The sequence below is a fragment of the Myotis davidii genome, unplaced genomic scaffold, assembly GCF_000327345.1.
Source record: "Myotis davidii unplaced genomic scaffold, ASM32734v1 scaffold135, whole genome shotgun sequence".
In the NCBI taxonomy this organism is placed as follows: domain Eukaryota; kingdom Metazoa; phylum Chordata; class Mammalia; order Chiroptera; family Vespertilionidae; genus Myotis; species Myotis davidii.
Window position 1 is genome coordinate 3462460 of NW_006289813.1, and position 23380 is coordinate 3485839.

The 23380-nt window shown below is 34.2% G+C and overlaps 1 protein-coding gene across 1 annotated transcript in view; it reads left to right on the forward strand.

Annotated features, from left to right (window-relative positions):
• The window catches only part of ADAMTS6 (ADAM metallopeptidase with thrombospondin type 1 motif 6), a 225449-nt gene that overhangs the window by 107216 nt on the left and 94853 nt on the right, over window positions 1-23380 (forward strand). Inside the window, exons 10-11 of the mRNA XM_006762487.2 lie at window positions 9079-9220; window positions 16242-16349. Of these exons, the coding sequence (XP_006762550.1) occupies window positions 9079-9220; window positions 16242-16349 (250 nt within the window). The remainder of the gene's footprint in view (window positions 1-9078; window positions 9221-16241; window positions 16350-23380) is intronic.

Below are 23380 nucleotides of genomic sequence, written 5' to 3' on the forward strand. Positions count from 1 at the left end.
TGAAAGGACTTTAATATATCATTGTGGCAAATATTTTCCTTCATACTCAAACAGAACTTACAGAATAGATTAGAGGAACTGAAGCAAGGATTTAAATAGAGTTGATGATATGAGTGTTAGAAATGTTCACTAAATGGGAAGCAATGTCAGAAAAAGTGTAGATTTACACAATTTAATAGAGCATTGGTCAAACTTTAGTTCAGTGATTATACATTTCATTTTATTGGTGAAAGAAAACTGAGTTCTATAAGAGTGCCTTAGTATCTAATAGTAATAAACAACAACAACAAAAAATCAAACACCCAAGAAATAAAAATGAAACATTGAAAACTTGTCTTTGAAAATTTATTTTTAAATATATTTTTATGGGTTTCAGAGCGGAAGAGAGAGGAAGAGATAGAAACATCAATGATGAGAGAGAATCATTGATCAGCTGTCTCCTGCATGACCCCGACTGGGATCAAAACGTGATCTCCTGGTTCATAGGTCGACGCTCAACCACTGAGCAACACTGGCCAGGCTTGAAAATTTATTAAGAAACACATCTTTCCTATAGTTTAGGACCTCCTTTCTTGGTCTTTTAATTTGTATTTCAAGAGTTTGGTTACTTAACTGTGATGAATATAAATTAGCTAATAGGAAGGCAGGTGTTCTTCACATTTCACCTGCACATTGGGGCTTCAGTATTGAACTTTGTAAACTAATAGTCTTAGGTCTCATTTTCTAACTTTGTGACCTTGGACATGTTACTTCAGCTTTATAATCTTCAGATCCTCATTTCTTAAGTGAGTTTAGTAAATAATACATACAACATCAGGTTATTATGTATATAATCATGTATAATGCTAAAATGTATTAAAAACACCTAAGAGACATTCATCAAGTGGTAAATATTATTTTAAATGATATCAAGGTTTTAAGCTCTATGGCTCTGTCATTACCTTCAATAATTTTGTGCCATTTTTTTTTCCCTTGGGGAGAAGAGATTAAATACTCTGTGAAAAGGTGAGTCATACATAAAGCACAGGTGATTATTTAAACAGGATTTAAAAATTCTTTTTAAAAATTGTCCTTTCAGATTTTACATTAACATGATGATAGTGTAACATTTTAAAAAATTCAGATAGGTTATGTAGGATAACCTACTTGTAAGTTCGTTTAAGTTTTGGTTCCTATCTGGGAATGGTCTGATTATATTCTGAAAACTTATGAATACTTATTTTTTTTAAAAGCCTCAACAAGAGATTTAAAAATACCTAATACAGTGCTTTACTCAATCAAAGATTAAAGGATAAATGCTTAAAATGGGCTCTTTTGAATTAACTAATATAATAATGAAGTTGAAGGAATTTACTTAGAAGGTAGTGCTGCATAACCTAACAGTTTTTAATCTTAATAATAGACCATTATAACAATGTGTCTGCCTGGTGCCAAAACTGGGTAAAGGGCTATAAAGATAGACCACAGAGAATTTGTTTGACATCTTTTGGTAGTTTTTTTTTTTTTTTTTAACACCAAGCACTTGCAATATCATTTTCCAAGATTTTTTTTAAATGAGATCATATTACCTAAATTTAAACATTGTTGAAAATCTGCTCTTCCCAGAAATCAAGCCAGATCTGCCATTTCTCCCTTGACTTGGCTCATGTTTTTATAATGGAATCTTAGTAACTGTCACCAGAAAGACAAACTATATAACATGCTCAGTATTCCTGTGCATTTTCAAAGGCTTCCCTCCTCTTGTTCTTTTCAAGTACCATTTTTTTTTTTGCTCCTCTTTCCTGTTTCTATTGCACAGCCCTTTGCTAGACCATCTCTGTATGTATCCTAAATAACAAGGACCAGGTTTCATTTCTTGCCAGCACCTACCCAGTTGAAATAGTATTAAGGCTATTAAAATACTCCAAAAGGAAATCCCAAAATTGCTGATAAAATACAGTTAAGAAATCACCACTGGTTTGGTGAGAAATGTAAAATTCTTATTAATTGCAAGAAAGTGTCCCATCGAATTAATTAAAAGAATTAATACAAAGAGCATTATTTAAGCCTTATTGCCTCTTTGCATTTCGTATATGTAAGCATGATTAGTATTGTCAGGGTTCTAATGGGCTTATTTATCCTGTATTTTATAAAAATATTTCTGTTGTGCATTCTCCTGGGGTTAGATACTCACAAAATTAAAGCCATTTCTGAGAGACAGATGTGACAGACAATGGGTAGCAATTTGGGGAAAGTTGGCTTCCCGCCCCCTCCTCCCCCCTCGCCTTTAATAATAACTAAACAACCTTGATCATAATCTGACTAAGCAGTAAAGATTTTTAAAATACAAAGCCCTTTAAAAAGGTAGTCCACTGGAGCACAAAGACATAATAGTAACTTTCTTGAATTTCTTTGTTCCTTTTTATTAATGCAATGGACTTAATTGCTTTAGCAGCTATGTGTGATATTTTTTAAAATCCAGTGATATTTTGCTCAGGGATTGAGGTTACATTTATGTTTTATAGTTGGCTCAAAAAGACTCATAACATTTTATTTCAGTTTCTCCTCTCAAGAAAAAGAAATCTGTGAAGATGAATTGTTTAGGAACTGTAGCCCAGCCAACAAAATGCATACCTTTCTCTACTTAGTAACTGTGTAGGCCAAAGATGGTGGATTTTAACAATGAGCTTTCTATGATTTATAGATTCACTATTCACTATGTTCAACTGAAAACCATTCCATGGCCTTTAAATGCCAATATAGTAAAAAGTCTCTCGTGTCAAACACTACGTGCTACTGATCAATCAGGAGATGGTGTTTACCAACTCCCAATATTTTTTTTCAGATTTCTTAAACTCGGTGATTCAATAAGTGGTTCATGAATCGCCCAGAAGCCGTCCTGATTAAGTAATAAAGAACCTATTTCCGTTAGAATGGACGTGTTATGCCAGCTTCTGATGTTTTCGCCGACGGCTTTGCAGGTAGTGTCCTTCCTATCTGCCTGCGGGACTTATTTATTTATTTATTGACTTAGAAAGTGGAGAAAGATGAACCTGGTATCATGGCTCACTCTCACTGATGACACTGGGCTAATTTACCAGGCAGTGGAAGGCAGCCAGAAGTCATTTAGTTTAGGTTTTTGTCTTTTGTTTTTTCTTTTTCTTTTTTTTTTTTCCCCATATATTTTCCACCACTTAGTGGTAGTACAGAGTAATTTCATATAGTTTTTTTAAAATTCTGAGGCCTCTGTGAATCAACTTGCTCTATTTAAGTTAAAGTCTGTTATATTGTTTGAACTGTCAAAGATCCATAGCAAAATCTCCTACAGTTTCCAGATTAAATAGAGATTATCCATTTTCACAGAAAGGATGGAAGCTGAAAAGGAAAGGCAAGATTACGGTTGAAGGTGAGCTAGAAAGACAGGTGAGTGTAGAGCTACAAGGGAAGTGACATAAGATGAACAGGATGACTAAGGCATTCATATTTCTTCTATAGTATTTACTTTGAAGGTCAATGTCAATGATCTACTAGACAAAAAACAGTTTTATGGATGGGACCTCTTTTTTTACATGGAACCCATGGAACAGCTTAGAAAAACAGGTTTCTCCTTCCTTCCATGTTTCTGACATGTTAGGGGGACTTCACTCAAATCCATAAATATCATCGACAAGTTCTAATTACGTATGGAGAAAAAGAGAGCATAACTTAATAAACCGTTATTGATACTGTGTTTGCATATTGGAGGCTTCAAGTTTAGTTTTGTTCAAGCACCCCTCTCATCCAGAGGACAAGAGAGAACGGTTTGACTTAAAGTAACTCATTTTGGGATGGAATGTATGGTTAGTTTTGTGAAGACTGATAGCGCAGTTTATGAGAACACAGTAGGTAAGAAACTTCACTTGTAGATGATACCAACTTAATTAATTCATTTTTGCTTAATTTAGATATATGAGCACAATTCTGTGGAAAATAATACCAGATGGCATTATTATGTTAACTTTTTGTTGTTGTTGTTCAGAGACTGTTAAGATATGTATAGAGTTATATAGAAAGATTTATTTTTTAGATTGACCCATTGTACTATAGACTGAAGGTCTATACTTTATCGTATAATAGTTGAAGTGAAAAATAAATCTACAATTACAATTAGGGGTATGTCCTTATGTGTTCTGGAAACAAAGCCAAGAGTGCATATTTTATGTAAGGGTCTGTAAATTTTAGTGGAAGACTCAACTCTGGCTCATGTTCCTATTTTCAAGGCTAACTTTTGAGCTATGTAAATAAGATTTCTCTAAATTAGAAGTAGGATACATAAAATATGACTTTGCTATCATGCTGCGAGGATTTTTGGAAATGTAAATATACTTTGATTTACTAAGAATTTCGTAGTCAAGGAAAAAGCATATTCTCAAACTGATACAATTTTTTTTGGCCTTGTCTTAGAAGCATAAACAAAAGCAGAATCTGTGAATTCAATAGTTATCTATATTGCTGTATATTTTAACTAGGATCGGGCTTTTAGTTATGAAATATATGCTGCTAGGGAAGTAATCACAATTCTACTTTTTTATGTTTATTCCTTTGCTCTGGACACATGTATATTATACTTAACAATAGGAAGTTGCATTAGCATCTCAGATGGAAACTACTAACAGTATCCTTCATTTTTTTAATGATGAGTGAGGTTTATGTTTTCTGAGTGGAAAAATTCTCATATGTCACTAAAGCGCAAACTATGTTTAAAAGTGCTATTTGATGAGAAAATATTATATGTAATATTACCACTGTTATTAGTTTGATAGTAGTAGCATAAATAATACTAGGTTCACCATCATAATACTTGTATGGTTGAATTGATGAGCTAGAACCCTGGATTAAATAAAAATTACTCATAACTTCCATTTTGTTAAAAGGAAATAATTATAAAATATTTAAAAAAATCTCATCTGTAATATTTTTAAGAGAATATATTTGTCCCAGGAAACCTGTACAAAAATATTCATATCAGCATAATTTGCAATTTCCAGAAATTAGAAATAATTCAAATGCTCATTTGATATTTGTGGCATAGTCTTAAGTGGAATGTCAAAGAACAATATGAATGGACAGGCTATAGTTATACACATCAATATAGATATATCCACTTTCCTAGTACTGAGCGAGTGAAAGAATAAAGTCACAAAGGAAAACCTACAATACGACTCCTATTGTACAGACTCCAAAATCAGGCAGATGAATATTGGGAGGTAAAACTACTAATAAAATGAAGGAAATTATTATTAAACAATCAAAATATTAGTTACTTCCTGAGGGACAATAGGGGTGTAATTGGGATATATTACTTGGTAATTTAAAAATAAAGGAAGAAAGAAAAGCACTTCCAGGGTTAATATAAATCTCTACTTGAAATTAAGGAAAGTAGCAGACAAATGTTAGTAACCGTATGCAAAAATATTTTTGTCACTTAACCCTCAGTTAAGAATTAAAATATGAAAATGACCCCATCCCCCAAATACTTTAAGCAAGATTTTATTGTACAATATATACCAGATGTGGTTACTTGGAGGAAACCGTGTAGTATATAGAAACACTTTAAATCAGCCTTGCCCCATACTTGCTTTCCTGGAGCCAATAAAAATAGGTATGACACTTGACTTACAAACATTAGTGATTTGTACAAATATCACCAAATCCATCTCAAAAGGCCTTGTTGATGCCATGTTCCTAAATATGCATGCTCATTCTTAAGGATCTATATGATTTTTTGCTTATATTTCATTTTATACCAGAAGCCCAGTGCATGAAATTTGTGCACGGTGGGGGGGGTGGTGGAGGTGCGGGGGGTGTGTGTGTCCCAAAGCCTGGCCTGCATGCTCTCCAATCTGGGACCCCTTGGGGGACATCCCACTTGCAATCCGGGACCCCTGGCTCTTAACCACTTGCCTGCCTGCCTACCTGATCACCCCTAACTGCCTCTGCTTGCCAGCCTAATCTCCCCCTAACTGGCCCCCTGCTTGCCTGGTCATCCCCTACCCGCCCCCCTGCCAACTTGGTCCCCCCCTAACTGCCCCCTTGCTGGCCTAGCCATCCCCTAACTGCCCCCCTGCTGGCCTAGCCATCCCCTAACTGCCCCCCTGCTGGCCTAGCCATCCCCTAACTGCCCCCCTGCTGGCCTAGCCATCCCCTAACTGCCCCCCTGCTGGCCTAGCCATCCCCTAACTGCCCCCCTGCTGGCCTAGCCATCCCCTAACTGCCCCCCTGCTGGCCTAGCCACCCCCTAACTGCCCCCATGCTGGCCTGGCCACCCCCTAACTGCTTCCCTGCTGGCCTGATTGCCCCTAACTGTCTCTGCCTTGGTCTCCGCCACCGTGGCTTGTCCAGAAGGAAGTCGGACGTCCAGAAGATGTCCAGTTGACCCAGTCTAATTAGCATATTACCCTTTTATTAGTATAGATGTTATTTTATTCTTCTGTAAAACATACTGGAAAAGGAGAGCAAGACTTGTGTAGATATTTAATGAGACCACTTTAATACATAGGAATAGGTTATTCCAAAGAACTGAAACAAAAATCCAGTTTGGGATACACTGATTCAGAAGAATTTGGCCACAGTGACCACAGTGCATGGCATTCTTCATTGTCTGGAGGCGCTTGCAGTGGTTTCTGCATTTGGTGTTTTTAAAGAACAGGAACCATGACTAGAAGACCATTAATACCCAAGAACAAGAACTTTAAAGAAATAATTATTGTCGCTTCCTCCTGGATTAAGTCAATTTTCAGTACGCTATCAGGAAAGAATTTTTTCCTCAGCGTATCGATGCTTAAACTTTTGGGGTCCACATAATTCTTCCTCTAAATATTTTAGGTTAATTTTCTGTATTCCTAAAAGTAATTATGTATAAATTTTTAAATAGATTTTTAATTCGTGCCATGTAGGTGAATACATATTATATACTTAGGTAAATATATAATTATACTTTTTGTTTTACATTTTTACCTGTAGAACCCTGTACTTAAATACTTCAGTACTTAAATTTTCCCCATTGATTTATAGTAGTGCTTAACTTGATAACTTATTTTTATTACATATTTAACTCCTTTCATCAAGACTTTTTTAAAAAAATATATATTGATTTTTTTACAGAGAGGAAAGGAGAGGGATAGAGAGTTAGAAACATTGATGAGAGAGAAACATTGATCAGTTGCCTCCTGCACACCCCCTACTGGGGATGTGCCCACAACGCAGGTACATGCTCTTGACTGGAATTGAACCTGGGACCCTTCAGTCTGCAGGGCGACGCTCTATCCACTGCGCCAAACCAGTTAGGGCTTTCATCAAGACTTTTATAATTTTGTTGCAGAGATGAAACTGATATTTTAAAGAAAATTAAGGAATTAAGCAGCTAATCCAATAATTTAATGACTATTGCCTGTTATCAAAATGGTACATCTTCTTTTATTATATTTTTTGCATTGACCTTTTTGTCATTAACCTTAATATAAAAATTTGAATTTACTAGTAGAATTACATTTGCCTAAAATTGGTATACCCATATCGATAGAAAATGTTTTATATTATAAAATAAAAAGAACTTGCTGTTTTTAAAAATCATAAAAGATAATTATCTTACTGAGATACATGGCAATTTCTAAAAGTACAAGAAACAAGAAATAAAAAGCATTCTGTCTTGAAAACTGGGTAGCTGGGTGAAAAAAAAAGTTCTCTGTTAGATAGATACCTTGAACAGTGACAAGTGAATTGATTGTAATAGCCAATAGTAAAATCCCTCCATATTAGTACCATATTTAATATTTCATCTAGATATTTTTATTGATTAAAAATTAATCAAGAAGGTCATAAATGAAAGGAAAAATGTGTAAAGAAAACAGTATTCTGTCCCTTGGATCCCCCCACACTACCAGCCTTGGATCTTTTAATCTATCACCTTATGAATAGTAAGTTTCAATTTTTAAAAGGTATTAATTTGCTGCAGTGCAAATATGTTTGTATATACAAATTAACTTTTACATTTTAAGAATGCGCTAAACTTTTAAGCAAATATCAAACTCATTATTATGCATGGTTCTTTTTTACTTATCTATAAATGAAAATTTGTACTGTCTTAAATAATAGTTGAAGAACTTATACTTGTGAAATTATTTTCCTTTGGCAAAGCAGATGGAAAAGATTTGGGGGGAAAAAACACAAGTGCTGGCACAATTGACAGGAATGTTGGAAAAAATTTTTAAATGTTGGCATAGGAATTCTTTAAAAATTCTAACTTACATGTGAAATGAAAGTACAAAAGCATCTGTCCTATTTTATGCACACTGACTAAATAAAATGAACAATTATATTTAGCAAAGTATAAAGCTCTTTAAACTAAGGTATTCTGTCTGGTTTTTGGCAATCTTTATGTTATTTGTTCCACTGAATTAAAATATTATGTTTGAGTGCAAGCACACTTTGAAAAGCAGAAATTATATAGAGAGGAGAACATTCCCTTTCCTAACTCTGATGACCCTAAATGAAATATGAAATTTTTGAGAGACTAAACACTTGTAATATACTTGAGAGGAGAACTTTGGATCTTAGCCTCATCGGTCATTCAGCCCATTTATTATTGAAATATTTCAAGAACCTTTGGACATGTCATCTATTGTTCTGCCCAAGATGGAAATATATAGATTAAGTCTTTAAGGATTACAACCACATTTTTTTTTATTTTCCACATTTTATGTTTTTAATTCTACTACCAGATGTGGTTATATTTTCACTGAAATCAAACAAGAAACTTACAGCAACATGAAATTCTGTTTTGATTCCTTCAGAAATTAGTTTAAATCTGTTTTAAGGCCAACATGACATTTTCAGATTGTTGTCTGAGATACTTTTATTATGTCTTGGTGCTGGAAAAAAGATTGGAACTCTTATTCAGGTTTCAGTAAAGTTATTTTGCCATGCGATTATTTCTTGGTAGGAAGTATTGTTTTTCATGCATCAAGTTATTAAAACAAAGAGCTCAATACCTGGTTTCATAATTGTGATTGAAATGGTCCATAGTGTACCTAATTTTCTTTGATCCTTTATGTTGAACAGTTCAGGCCGTGGCAATTGCCTTAATAATGAGCCTCCCAAGCGTGAATTTGTTTACCCAACTGTGGCCCCAGGTCAGGTGTATGATGCTGATGAGCAATGTCGTTACCAGTATGGACCAGGATCCCGCCAATGTAAATTTGGGGTAAGAAGTCTCAATCCTTACGTTTAGTCATTTCTATGTGATCTTTCATGACACAAATGTTAGGATGGAGTTTTGATGAATATAGTTTACCTCTGGTAACATTGTTAATGCAAATATTTCCTTTGATACTGCTCTTTTTCTGAAATTGGTATAATATCTATTTCTAAATGCTTGCATAATCCTAAATTAAACAATTTTCAAACGTCTTGAGAGATGCTGGTAGAATTTTTATAATTTCTATTGTATTTCTTCTTTCAGTCCTGAATTTATGATGTCAACTGAGGTTTATCTTAAGAAATGGTATGGCTTTGAAACCTCTCCCCCACCCTCACCTTTTCTGGTACTCTAATAATTGTGTCAAGGGCATTTTTATATTGGCTAGGAGGAGCCTTTACTTTATATTTTCTAGTACTGAGTCATTTCAAGTTGCTTCAGTCCACTGCCCACATTCTGACACAACCACCATGTGGGGACAAGATGACGCTAACCCAAACAGAGAAACAAGGAAAATTGTTGCGGAAAAAAAGATATTATGGTTGACTCTCCATGACTGCCTAAAGAAGTCTGTGTCTAGCTCAGAAAAATGCATACAAAATTCTTCTTGAGTTTCACAGAGAAAGATTTCGGTGTCTAGGATAGGGACATATTTATAGTCAGTACACATTATAAGCATGTTTTTAAAAATGTATTTTTATTGATTTCAGAGAGGAAGGGAGAGGGAGAGAGAGCTAGAAACATCAATGATGAGAGAGAATCATTGATTGGCTGCCTCCTGTACCCTCCCCACCAAAGATCAAGCCCACAACTCAGGCATGTGCCCTGACCACGGAATCGAACCGTGATCTCCTGATTCATAGGTCAACGCTCAACCACTGAGCCATGCCGGCTGGGCAAGCATTTTGAAAGAAAAAAATAGAAATTTAAATAAGTTATCCAAAAATATTCAGGAGTGAGAAATGTTTAAAGACTTGATTCCTGTTTTTATGCAAATAGTGTTTAAAATGCCTTTTAGAAAACATTAATAATAAAAAGAATTACGTTTTCACATAGTTAAGATGAAACAATGTATGCACTGTACTGTACCAATTATCCTCTAGGTACAGTACAAAGGAAAGTGATTTTTAAAGTCTCGGGTGAAAAGCCTATTATGATTCATGGACAGCTTTGACAGCACATTTTGTGCACTAGATTTAAAGATTGTGTGCAACAGTCTTGAGTAAAACATTGGCCTTTCTTGTCTCTCTCTGCTGTAGAGTTTTCTATTCTTATTTCTTTATGGTTTCTTTATTCTTTTTTTCTTGAGTTGCTTTTTCCCTCAGAAAACATCAGCCAAACTTTAATCCCAGTCTTTGTATATACTTGTAGTTTAGTAGGTTGAAATTCATTATTCTTATTTATGGTCTCTCTTTTCTATGTTAGCAAGTGAAATAGTTAATTTATATTTAGTTTTTCAATTGGAATTTGGGTTTTAACTCTACATATATATTCCTATATTAGATAATTTGTATTAGCAGTTCTACAGGATATATGGAGGTACTTTTTCTTCAGTGGAATAAAAAAAAATTGTCCTGATTAGCCTATTTCTATATATGTATATCTCATTTATTTCAGATTAGTTGATATGAAGTGAGATAAATAGTAATTGAGAAATTGTGTATTTTCAGTTATGTTTCTTATATTCAGCTTTAGAGTCTTCTTCTCTATGCATTTATAGGCTTTTGCAATAGATAGCAAATAAAATTAGAAAATGGAAAGATATTAACATTTACAATCTTAAACAAGTATTTGGAGATTGTAATGGCTATAAATGCAAAGAACAAAACTATAGCACAATATGCAGAATTGTATAATATAGTAATCTATAAATGATATATAGTTTATGAATGATATTTATATAGTCTTTTCTGAGGTACTTCAGACTGCTTTGATTAAAATTATAATTATTTTATAAAATTTTATAGATAAGGTAACTAAAAATGCAGAATATGATTTACCTACTCCAAGGTAAAAAATAAAAATGGGTTATATAGTAAATATGTTATCAAGATAGCAGGTGTATTTTATTTCAGGAGACAATTTCTATCAATTTTCATACACACAAAATAATAAATAAGGTTGGGAGAAACTTTTGGAGGTGACAGATCTTTATGGCCTAGTTTGTGATGATGGTTTCATGGGTGTATTGTATACTTTCTCTCCCAATTTACCAAATTACATCCATTAAATATGTACAATTTTTTGTATGTCAATCATATCTCAATGAAGTAGTTTTAAAAAGAGAGGAAAGTGCTCATCACAGTTAGATTTAAGGCCCAGGACAAAACCAGAGAAATTTTATAGACAATATAGCTTTTTTTAATTTATGGGGAATTATTATTATCTATGACGATTGTTACTGTTTACATAAATTTAAGAGTTCGCACATAAATGCAAATAGTGGGTTGTTGTTACTTACTTTAATGTAGAACTGAACCATGTTTTATTAATAGACTATGTATTCTGAAGCATAAATGGGAACATTTGATCTAATACATGGTTTCACAATGGAACAGGATAATTTTTGAAGGAATATTTTCAATAGCAAGACTGCTTACCATTAGCTAATTGACCATCAGTAGATTTTATTTAGAGACCTTTTCCAGTGAATGGCAGCCAAGTTGTTGTAAACTTCAGACAGCAAAGGGGTATGACAAGCATGCAAAGTGCTTTTTATTTACCTGGCACCTGAAAGACATCCAATCATGTTTGCTTTCCTCTATGAATATCTGTTATCCATGGTACCATCTCTGTATAGCTGCTTGCTGGTAGCGGTTTAGGAGAATCTGAACCATCTGTACATTTGGGAGCATACAAAGATATTTTAAGGATCACACTGATTCATCCTTTAATCTCAATGAAATACTTAGAAGTACATATAAGGGAAGTTTAAACAAATTAAATTTGAGTATCCTATAAAAAAGAAAGCTAAATGTTGGCCTCAAAACCATCTTCAGACTTCAGAACATTTATTATAGTTTGGTTGCTGGTTAACAAATTGTTCTCCTCTACCAAGAGCATTAAAAAACACAGTGGCCTTGCCGAGGCCGGTTTGGCTCAGTGGATAGAGCGACGGCCTGCGGACTGAAGGGGCCCAGGTTCGGTTCCGGTCAAGGGCATGTACCTTGGTTGCGGGCACATCCCCAGTAGGAGGTGGGCAGGAGGCAGCTGGTCGATGTTTCAAGGTTGTAGATTAGATAGTAGGAACAATATCAACTGATTAAAATTGGAATTTTGCACTGAGGGAGATTGTAAAATCACTTTGCTAGAAGATTGTAAGACGGTGTAACTTTCTACGGTGTGATCTGGTATGGATTTAGGGAATAAAAGACATGGACTTATTTTAGCACCTCAATATTCTTTTGGAGTCTGAATATGTATATTTATCAAACATATACTTGACAAGAAGTTGATTTAATTTATATTTTCCCTTAAAATTCAAGCCAAAAATCATAGGTTCATAATCACTTGTATACTTAAAGCTCAGTAGTTTTCACTCTGGGTTTGCTTCTTAGAGGTATTTTTTTTTAACCATTTAATCATTTTTAACCCCTTCAAATTGATTAGTTATTTATCCAAATTAGTTTTTAGTTTCTCTCTCTCTCTCTCTCTCTCTCTCTCTCTCTGTGTGTGTGTTAACATTCTAGACTTTTTTTGGGGAGTCACTCCCTCCCACATTCATGTATTATAGATAAGTCACCTCATGTTAGCTCCAAGGGTGGCACAGCTCTTCTAAACTCCCTTGCACTTAAATTACCCACATAACAGGATTAACCTATTTAAAGCTGAAATAAGGGTACATTATTCTCTTTCTTCAGATGGCTACTAAACACCTGGAGCCAGGCCATAGGGTCACCATATGTTGGTTTTCAATTTTCTTTTGTGTGATACAATGATAAGTAACCTTTCTAATCATTGATGCTCCTTCTTGACCTCTTCAGGGCTCTGCTCTCCCCCTTGGCCATCAAGACCCTTTATTGCAAACAGCTGCTGAGAGATGTTACTGATAGGGTAATGAGGACAAAGAGAATGTTTCATATCCACAGTCAAGGACCCAAAATGGCATAGGGTTTAGGATTTCCAAGGGCAGAAAATTTGTATCACTTTTATGATCTGTACAGTTGTTTAAAATGTAAAAATAAAAAAATCTAGCAATAAAGATGCCATTTTCTCTTCAGATTCTATTTTATTTCCTTAATGATATAATAAATATAAAATGTTTTTGCACTTTTATGATATTTCTCTCCTCCTTATGTGAATGGCTTATTTTAGTTTTCTCAAGTAAATAAAAGCCCCCCCCCCATTTTTTAGTATTATTTACAGCTATAATTACGTGAAAAGGATGAAAATTTTAGAGAATATAATTCTAATTTCTTTTGTTTTGAAAGGGTCTTTGACTATAAAATAGTTCAATTATTCTATTTTGATCAAAGCAGCTCTAGCTTAGTTTTTTACAGACTTATTTTCTGAATATCAGGTAATTCTGATATATTTAAAAGAGTAGCTTAGTTGTCTGGGGATATTTTGGACATTGATATTAGCCAGGCCTGATTCTGGTCTAGATTCTGATCTAGATTTAATTAGGATTGAAGCAAGTTGCTAAATCTTTCTGAAACTATAAAGTTTCTCACACTTTCTAAACAGATTTTCGTGATGATTAAATGAGATACAAATATAAATATGCCTACAACAGTAGTTGACAGTATGCCCTGATAAAGTGTTAGTTACTTTCATTTATTTTCCTGCCTAAAACATTGCTGCTATGGGGCATGAAGTATATCCTGGAGCTCCTCCAGTGAGGGGAGATTTGGTTTTATTTCACCGTTGTTCAGCTCTGACTTTTAGAAGATATTTTTATACATTGACCTGAAATCGGCTCCCTCTTAGCTTTTATTTATATTTTCCTTTTTTTCCAGTTTGATTGAGAAATAACAGACATATATCACTGTGTAAGTTTAAGGTGTATAGCATAATGGTTTGATCTACATATATTGTGAAATGACTACTACAGTGGGTTTAGTTAACATCTGTCATTTTAATTTTTTTTTTATTTTTTTTCTTTTTTTTTAATTTTTTTATTTATTACAAAGGATATTACATATGTGTCCATTTTTTCCCCCCGCCCAAGACAGTCCCCTAGCCTCCCCCATCCCCCAGTGTCTTATGTCCATTGGCTCTTCCCTATATGAACATCTGTCATTTTATATAGATACAATAAAAAGAAGTTATACTCTGAATCTAATTCTTAGTTTTTAAGAACGTGGTCTCTGTTAGAGGCAGATACCCTCGAAGACCTCTCTCTCTAAGAAGGAAGCATCACAAGCCATAAGGTTAAGGCTACAAAGGAGCCAACTGCTAGGGATGCTGGGGACAAATGCCAGCAGGGATTTAAGTGTCCACATGTTTAATTAGACTGTAGATGTGTTTGTTTGTTTAGTGGCTACTAAGTTATATAGGTTATAAGAGGTCTCCTCTAACTCCTTTTCCCCCCATAAGCCCTCTTTTGTTCATAAATGATTTTGCAGAATGCTAGGTTTCTCACAGAATGCATTTATCACCTTTCAGCAGAAAGCAATAAAAATACATTAATCTGGAATGCCTGGTGAGAGGGGTTGGAGGAGCATGCCTGGAAGGACCCAAAGCGATTCCTTCAGTTTGCTTTACCCTATGGGGCATTCCCATTTTCTAGAAACTTTCGAGTTAATTCACTGTTACCGCTTTATTTCTGAATTGTGTTAACATGACATAAGTTCTTTTTAAATTTTTTTAAATTGAGATAAAATTGACATATACTATGTTAGTTTAAGGTATACAATATAATAATTCAATATTTGGATGTACTGTGATCATCACAGTGTCTAGTTCACATCTATCATCGTACAGGGTTATAAAAATTTTTTTTCTTGTGATATGTGATATAAGTTCTTAGAATTAAGTTTTGAGAGTTTAAAGAGTAGTTGGGGAATAACAATAGAAATAAATGTTATATATAAGTTTATCTTTGCATTCCAGATTAATATTTTTTTTGCAAAAAGATATTTTATACGCAGTGCTTCTAGTTTAAATTAAAAGCTTGCAGTATTATTAATGATGCTAGTTGATGATCATATATAAAGAGAAACTGAAACTTTTCAGTTTCTTCAAAGTAACCTTTTTGGCTTTTATTTAAAACACTTTATTCGAATAGATGTTGAACAGCTTATTTTAAAATCTGATAGTGGGTGAACCAAATGAGGTATTTTATATTGCTGATATTAGAATAAGTGTTGTAATTTTCCCATAATGATGTAGGACAATGAAAAACCATAATAAAGAAGACAGCTCCAAACAACATCTGAAATATTTCAATTATAGAAATGCCTGTTATACAAGTAGCAGCACTTGTTCAAAACCAAATTTCCCTTTCACAAAGGTGGTGGACTACATTGATGAACTGCAAACAACATTGCTAGATTGTTCTTTAGGCAACTTTGAATTTTAGAAATTACTCCCTGCCCATTCCTATGGTTTCTATTTCCTTCTTAAAATGACCTTTATTTGAATATTGCAGTAGATCTAAGAAGTCAAATACCTAGCACCACTCTATTAGTAATTGGTAAGTTTGTTCTATTGTCTGTACTTGAGAGTATTAAGCATATATTCCCTTTCTACATATCCATTCTTTCCCCCTACTCTTCCCTATTAATGAAATTTCTGCACATTAAAATGAAAAGATCTTAATCAATGTTAAAATCTAAGATTTACTTCATCCACTAAAATGAGAGTTTTTTTTTTTTTAAATGAGAGTTTTAAAGACAAACATTTACATGATACTGCATAGTGGATAACCCACCTTCCATAAGAGCCTCCTCCAAAATCCTCACTTTGATGTGTCAACACCAGCAAGAAACAAACAATGCTGCGTGTCTGCGGGTGTATTTTATGGAAGAGTGGACGTGATTGTAGTCTTTACTTCTGATCAATTTGCTTTTGCCTTCTTTCCTAGGAAGTGTGTAGAGAGCTCTGGTGTCTCAGCCAAAGCAACCGCTGTGTCACCAACAGTATTCCTGCAGCGGAGGGAACATTTTGTCAGACTGCTACTATTGAAAAGGGGGTAAGCTCAAATGATTTATTAGCTATTTGATAAATGTTTGGTGTTGCTATTCCGCTACGATTGTTAGGAAATCATGCATATTAATTAAAATGTACTTGAGAAAATAATACACTTCTAGTCTAATGAGTTGTCAAAACGTTATATCAATAATATTCATTGTTTAGAAAATTACAGTGAATAATATTTTCTGGGCCAGTTTCACCTTTCTGTAAGTATATGTGGGTGTTATATTTATAAAGAAAATGTCTAATAACAATTCTACATAATAGAGCCTGCTTAGTCATATGTCTGTGTGTTTTTTTTCTGGAAAATTATGTGATCCCAAAATATTTTATAACTGTAGTTTAACTGGAGTCACTTTTATATTGCAATATGAGAGGAAGGGCTCATAGTAGAAGAATACTTAATTTATTGAGCATAGAAATTGGAACGAAGTAATTTTGGTTTCATCAGTATAGTTTTCAAAAATATTATTAGAAATTATTGAAACAGATAGGAATCATTTATACACTATTCCTGAAGTTCTTTAGGAATTTCTACTCATGCAAATTCTAGAGTTTATGGCTATGGACTGAGTTCACAATAATAACTACTAGTGTCATCTGTTCTCAGTTCTGACTTCTTCCATGTTAGTTGGGCTAGTTTCAACAAAGATTACACTGGATTTCAGCGTGCAATCTGATGTTTAAATAAAAAGAATGAAAGCTTTTGGGCAGCTGTCACAGTTTATTAATCCTTGCTGACGGCTTCATTCAGGACCCATGACCTAGTGCCATGTTGATGGCTTTTCCATGCTGCGTTTGGAAATGTTGGTAAATTATGCTAAATGTATGAATTGATTGGGTCATTTTTAAAGGATTAAGGATCTTTTTTTGAGACTTTGTAAGTAGCCAATAAAAATACAAAGACCTTCGCACAGTACCAAAAATTCCTTCTTTTTTTTTTTTCACTGTAGTAATAGAAAATATTAGGAAGCACATTCTTGAAACAACAGTCTAGGTTTATTTTGGAACCAACAATTCTTGTCAACGACAAGTAGCAATTTAAATCAATCTGTACTTAGGAGAAATATACAGCTGTAAGGGGGGAAGTCACAGTGAGAATCTGTTTCTTTATTTGCCATTGATTATTATTCTTATAATCCAGTTCATGGGCCACAGTTTCTGTTTGCTTGGAATAATACTATCACTAGGCCTGATGGCTCTTTTTATTCAACTTTATTTCTTAACATACAGCATAAAAAATTCATTCGTTTAAATACCTCAGAGCGCTCCTAAAGCATTCTATAAATTATATAATCACTCCAAATGAGTAAATCACAAGTAGTGGCTATTTGAGAACACATCGTTCAACCCTACCAATCATTTACACAGTAAACACATCTGTGCTTAATTGCAGGATCCTCAAATGTCATATCTTACAACTGTGTATATATATGTGATAGACATGACATATTTCTTGAAAATTACAGATAATTTTGAGGAATATTTAGATGACACTCAATAATATTAAAGCTAATGTATTGAATTTAAATTTAGATAAACAAATAGAAGGGAATTATAATTCTTCTAAGTATAAATAAGAATGAGCACAGATAAAAAGTGAGTAAAATGGGAAAATATATTTGATTTCTAAAGATTCACATTTTTAGTTTAGGTTTGTTGTCAGCTTTTTGATCCCTAGCTCCTTTTTTCAAATGAAGTCTACATAATTCTGATATGTACATTTTAAAAATGTCAATGATCTGGTTAAAAGAATCCCTTACCTGACTCCTTACCCTGTCAGCTTTTGATGTACTTCAAACAGAACATACTGGACTTCATGAAAAACTATTTGAGAACCTTGTAAGTGTAGCAAAGCCTGTGTACCAAGAGGTCGTTTATATTCCCAACATTAGAGTTTAGTTTGATAAAGTCAGTATGTTGGATTTTACCATCTAAAATTATTCTGCCAAACAAAAATCTTAACTGCTGTTCCAGGGATATGAAAGGTCAGTAGACAGCTTTAGGAATGGTGCTACTTCTTAAAATGAATGAATGAAAACAAACACATGTAGACTCCTAGAAAGAAAAAGGACAGCACTCTAGAAGACCTTGAATATCTTCCTATCATTAACTTTGAATTTTTGAAGAGGTTTTTAAAGAACTAGATCCACCTACATTTTTAAGGAGAAAAAACACACAAAGGACTAGACATTTGAGCTGAGCCGCTCTTTATTTTTCAGTAACTGCATTTGTCATATCTTTTTACAAATTTTGTTGTTGGTGATTTAAGTTATTTTTCTCCTTAAAATAAAAGTGTTTATTGTTGCCAAATTGCAGATTTTCCTTCTAGGGTTATACCTATCTGGAAATTAAACCAGAGCTCAGCATTTTGATTCAAATCAAAACAACCATGCAAAAAAAGAGCTAGGGACAAAAATCAAAGTGAAATTTTCAGTTGGTCAGGTCAACTTTGTGTGGCCAGTCTGTGTTTTTGCCATCTAAAAATAGTTGACATTGATAGCAGGCTCGAAGAGGTCAGTGGGAGAAAAAAGAACCTATGTAATACTTTCAACAATAAAGATTTTTTTTAATTAAAAAAATAGTTGGCATTACCAATAATGATAATGGTGATACTGAATATTTTTAAAGTACTTACACTGTGCCAGGCACATACTTGTTCTGTTTAATAGTGACAAAATCCTATGACGTAGAAACTGTTTTATCTCCATTTTATAGATGAGGAAACTTAAACTTGAAAGCCTAAGATTACACAGCCATTTAATAGCAGGGCTGAGATTCCAACCCAGGTCTTTCTAATTCCAAAGTTGAAAACTGTGCCCCTCTATATTGACTCTGATTTTACTTTATCTTTAGATAGGAAATTTTGTAAAGAAAAAAGCAAATTTTCATTGTCATGGGAATAAAGCGAGTCACTGAGCTTGAGATTGGTAGTCACAATGTATTATGTCCTTTAATTCTAAGTGGGATTTTCACTTACCTGTGACAGTGTCTTATCTCAGGAATCACAATAGGAAGGCACTGTCGGCAGAACATTAGCTAAGAATATATGATTGTGTTACAACTGGCAAAATAATTAATCTCCATTTTAAAATGAGAGGTAACCTATTTCTACCTATTTCACAGAAATGTTGTGAGGATGAAATGAGATAATATCTCAGTGAACTTTTTATGGTTTTCCAGAGAAGGAAGGTAGTAGTATATATTACGAGAGCATCATCGTCACTTTTGATGATTATTTGCCAACCTTAGATGATTGTGGGGCAGAAAATTCTTTGTCAGATTATCTTAACTGGCAGTAGCCAGCATCAGAGAGTATAAGCATAAATTTGTGTGGCTTAGAAACATGAATGAAATATACACAACTTCTGGTTTTAACTCTAAATTTCAATACTACTCTCATCAGAAGAAACAAGAAAGAACCTACATCCTGTCTAGCCAGCAGGATAAAACCAAAGCTGCTCATAGTTTTTTGAATAATTTGTTTTAAATGGTGGGGGGAGAAGGATTGCTTAAGTGATAGCATAGACATATCCAGAGGACTGGATCCACAATGATCTTGTCAAACTCTGGCTGCAAAAGATATGGGATCCCTGCCCGAGGCGCAGTTCCACAAATGTTCCATGTAAGTATGGGAACTGTTCCATGCACATTTAGCAGATGGAGTAAGAAATATGGCCAAAAAATTAAAAACTGATCTTTGCGTGAGTCCTGGGGGGTCTGACATCGCTATTACAGCCATTGGATGTTTGCCTGAATAAGCCATTCAAGGATTGAATAAAAACCATATGGTCTGAATGGATGTGCTTAGGGACAGTAGCATTAACCAAAGGAGGAAATTTGATGAGCCCAGACAGTGCGCTAGTTGGTACTGTGTGTCCATGGGTCAAACTTTTACAAATAAATCAATATAACTTTAACCCAAAAAAACTTTCTTTAGACATGGCATCAGCAACAGCACTTTGGACAGGCATCGGAGGGATGCCATAGTTGATGAAATAGTAAACAAAGATTTAGACTGTAAAAACTTTGATAGCAGTATGTGCATTGTTATGGAACAAGATATTAATGATAATGAAAACCCAATCCTTGCAAACTCTGATTGTGACCACAAAGAAGGTTTAGAATACTTGGTTTATTTCCAAAAGATCGATTTGATGATTCTACAAGATTGAGTTAGAGGTATAGCCCAGCATTTAGACTTACATATATATGACATCGGTTCCTGATATCTTTGTATGGGAAACATAGGGCTGGCTTAGACTAGGATTATTATAGACCCTTCTAAAGCACCAGCTATATAATAGGACATTTGCAGCCTTAGATCTTTAGAGTAGAATATAACATGTTTCAACTGGGTTTCAAACTGGCTCTTGAATTTTTTTAGAAATTTCAATAGCATGGGATGACAAGTTCTGATTTAGAATTTGGGCTGGAATAAGCTAACCTGCACCTGGAGTGAAAAGATAAGGCTTTTTAGTAGTGCTGTGCTCCAACTTTTCTGACTTGGGAAGAACATTCTATATTGAATCACCAATATCTCTTGCTTTAAAATCTTAGGATTTCCTTAGAGGTCTCTCATTCCTGATGCTGGCTTGACCCAGTGCTGGCTATGGTACAAGATCTATAATCACATCCTAGAATGACTCTAGTTAAAAAATATGTATGTTTTCAACATTTAAAAATAAAAAAAATATTTTAAAAGTATACTCATCTTGAAAAATTATTGTGGAATTCTAAGAAATTCTCAAAGTTAGATTTTTAAATTTATAATGTATCTTGCTTGAAGACAGTTTCCTGATGTGGATTATGAAATTCAGGAAGAGATGTTGTTTAATAATTGTTTCTTAGGAAAAATTTAAAGCTTCACTGGAGTATATTGTCTTTCTAGATAATTTTTAAATATATTTATTTTACTTTGAAGGAATGTGAAAAGCAAGAATTCTTGAACAATCTGAGAATTTATTCTTGGAATGTGATAGTTTCACTTTTACCTTTCTAAACCTGGTTAAACACACTTGAATTAACAAAAAGAAGGCAAAATTATTTATTTGGATAATTTGGGCTGAATTAATATGACTGATATTTAGAATACATCACTAGATTAGATATAATCTTAGAGAATAAAGATTCCCATATGAAGATTTCACTCTTTTAAGAGAAGAAGTAAAATTCTATAGGTTTGAAAATAGAGCTTATAAAGGTTTGGTAACTTCAGGCCAAGAAAAAAAAAAAGGATAAAAATAGAAAAGACAACACTCAAAATTTTCACCTTATGTGCTTATAGGATTTATATACTTTAAGTTGCTTCACTTAGTGTAATCTAATTATACTTGTGACTTATATTAAATCAGTATATATTGATTCATATAATTATCTAGAAAATTAGTTCAAATAACTTTATCCACATGAAGTTTCCTATGGATTTCTTAAAGCAGTTATTATTAAGTTAGATAAGTCTCTTCTCTTAAAAGCATGTGCTGCATCAAGATACTTGCCATTACCAGAGGAGGGAAGTAGCAAGAATTCCAAAGAGATCCCTTCCTGTAAATAGGAGGTGGGGGGAAACGAAACAATACACAAAAAAATGAAACAAGTCCTTTGATGTGTTTTTAACTTCTTTGAAGGTATGTCTGCACAGAAATAATGTCTAAGGTTGTCCTAATCCAAGCCATATTGGAATCGAAAACTGAAGTTAGTCCCCATTTTACAGTTAGGGAAACTAAAGAAAATAAATAAATGACTTGCTTTAAATCAAATATATTGTCCGAATGAGAGCTCAGGTCTATAACATAGACTACACACAGAGTGAAGTTGTCCCTATCCAGACTGAAGTTGTTTACTTGTTAACTAGCTAACAATGTTGTTAATTAGTTATTAAACTAGACAGTAGTCTCTTATCAATTGGTGGATGATACTTAACATTATTATGAATTCTTTTTTAACCCATTAATCTTTGTTACTTAACTATCTGATATAATTGTCTATTATGTTATAACTAGTGGCCTGGTGTAGGAAATTCGTGCATGGGGGCAGGGGTTTCCCTCAGCCCAGCCTGCACCCTCTCTAACCTGGGACCCTTTGGGGGACATGCCTCTCCCAATCCGGGCCCGCTAGCTCCTAACCGCTCTCCTGCCTGCCTCCCTGATCGCCCTAACCACTCTGCCTGCTGGCTTTCTCACCCCCAACTGCCCCTCCCCCACCTTGCCAGCCTGATTGCCCCCGACTGTCCCCCTGCTGGTCTGCTTGCCCCCAACTGCCCCCCCCTGCCGGCCTGATTGCCCCTAACTGCCTCTGCCTCAGCCCCGCCACCATGGCTTTGTCCAGAAGGATGTCCAGAAGGTCTCCCGGTCTAATTAGCATATTATCCTTTTATTAGTATAGATAACTTTGTTGTCGAAAGTATTATAGATGTCTCCCCCCCACCACCACATTTGACTTTGGGGGACATGCCTCTCCCAATCTGGGCCCGCTAGCTCCTAACCGCTCTCCTGCCTGCCTCCCTGATTAATAGATATAATGAATCGGGTGAATTTATGCAGTAAAAGGTTCTAGCAAACCAATTATGAAATGCTGTGTAAATGTTAAGTAATCATGAGAATTGAGCAACATTTTATAAGGTGAATATTGTATTTATCTTTTACCTTAAGGATAGGTTTTAAAAGGAAACAAAATCATTTGTGTGACTTCTTTCCCTGTCCTACACTTTGTGAGTCTCCAGGAAACATATAACAATGTTATTAAATACTTTGGAACCTACATCTTTTTGTGTCCTTATAGCTTTCACAATTCCTTTAGCCCTTGAAAATGCAGAAAGTGATTTTTTTTTTCTCTACCAATTATAAGAGTACCCAAGGAGGTCTGAAATAACATGTGGCTGTTCACTTATAGCTAAGTGAATTTTTTAATTTTCAGTCTCTAGTGTTATTTTGTATTTTGTGTAGTAAAAACAGTTCAGTAAAGTATAGTGGAATATTATTTAATGTTTTTAAATATAGAATTCTACACCTCCAATAGATTCCCTCCCCC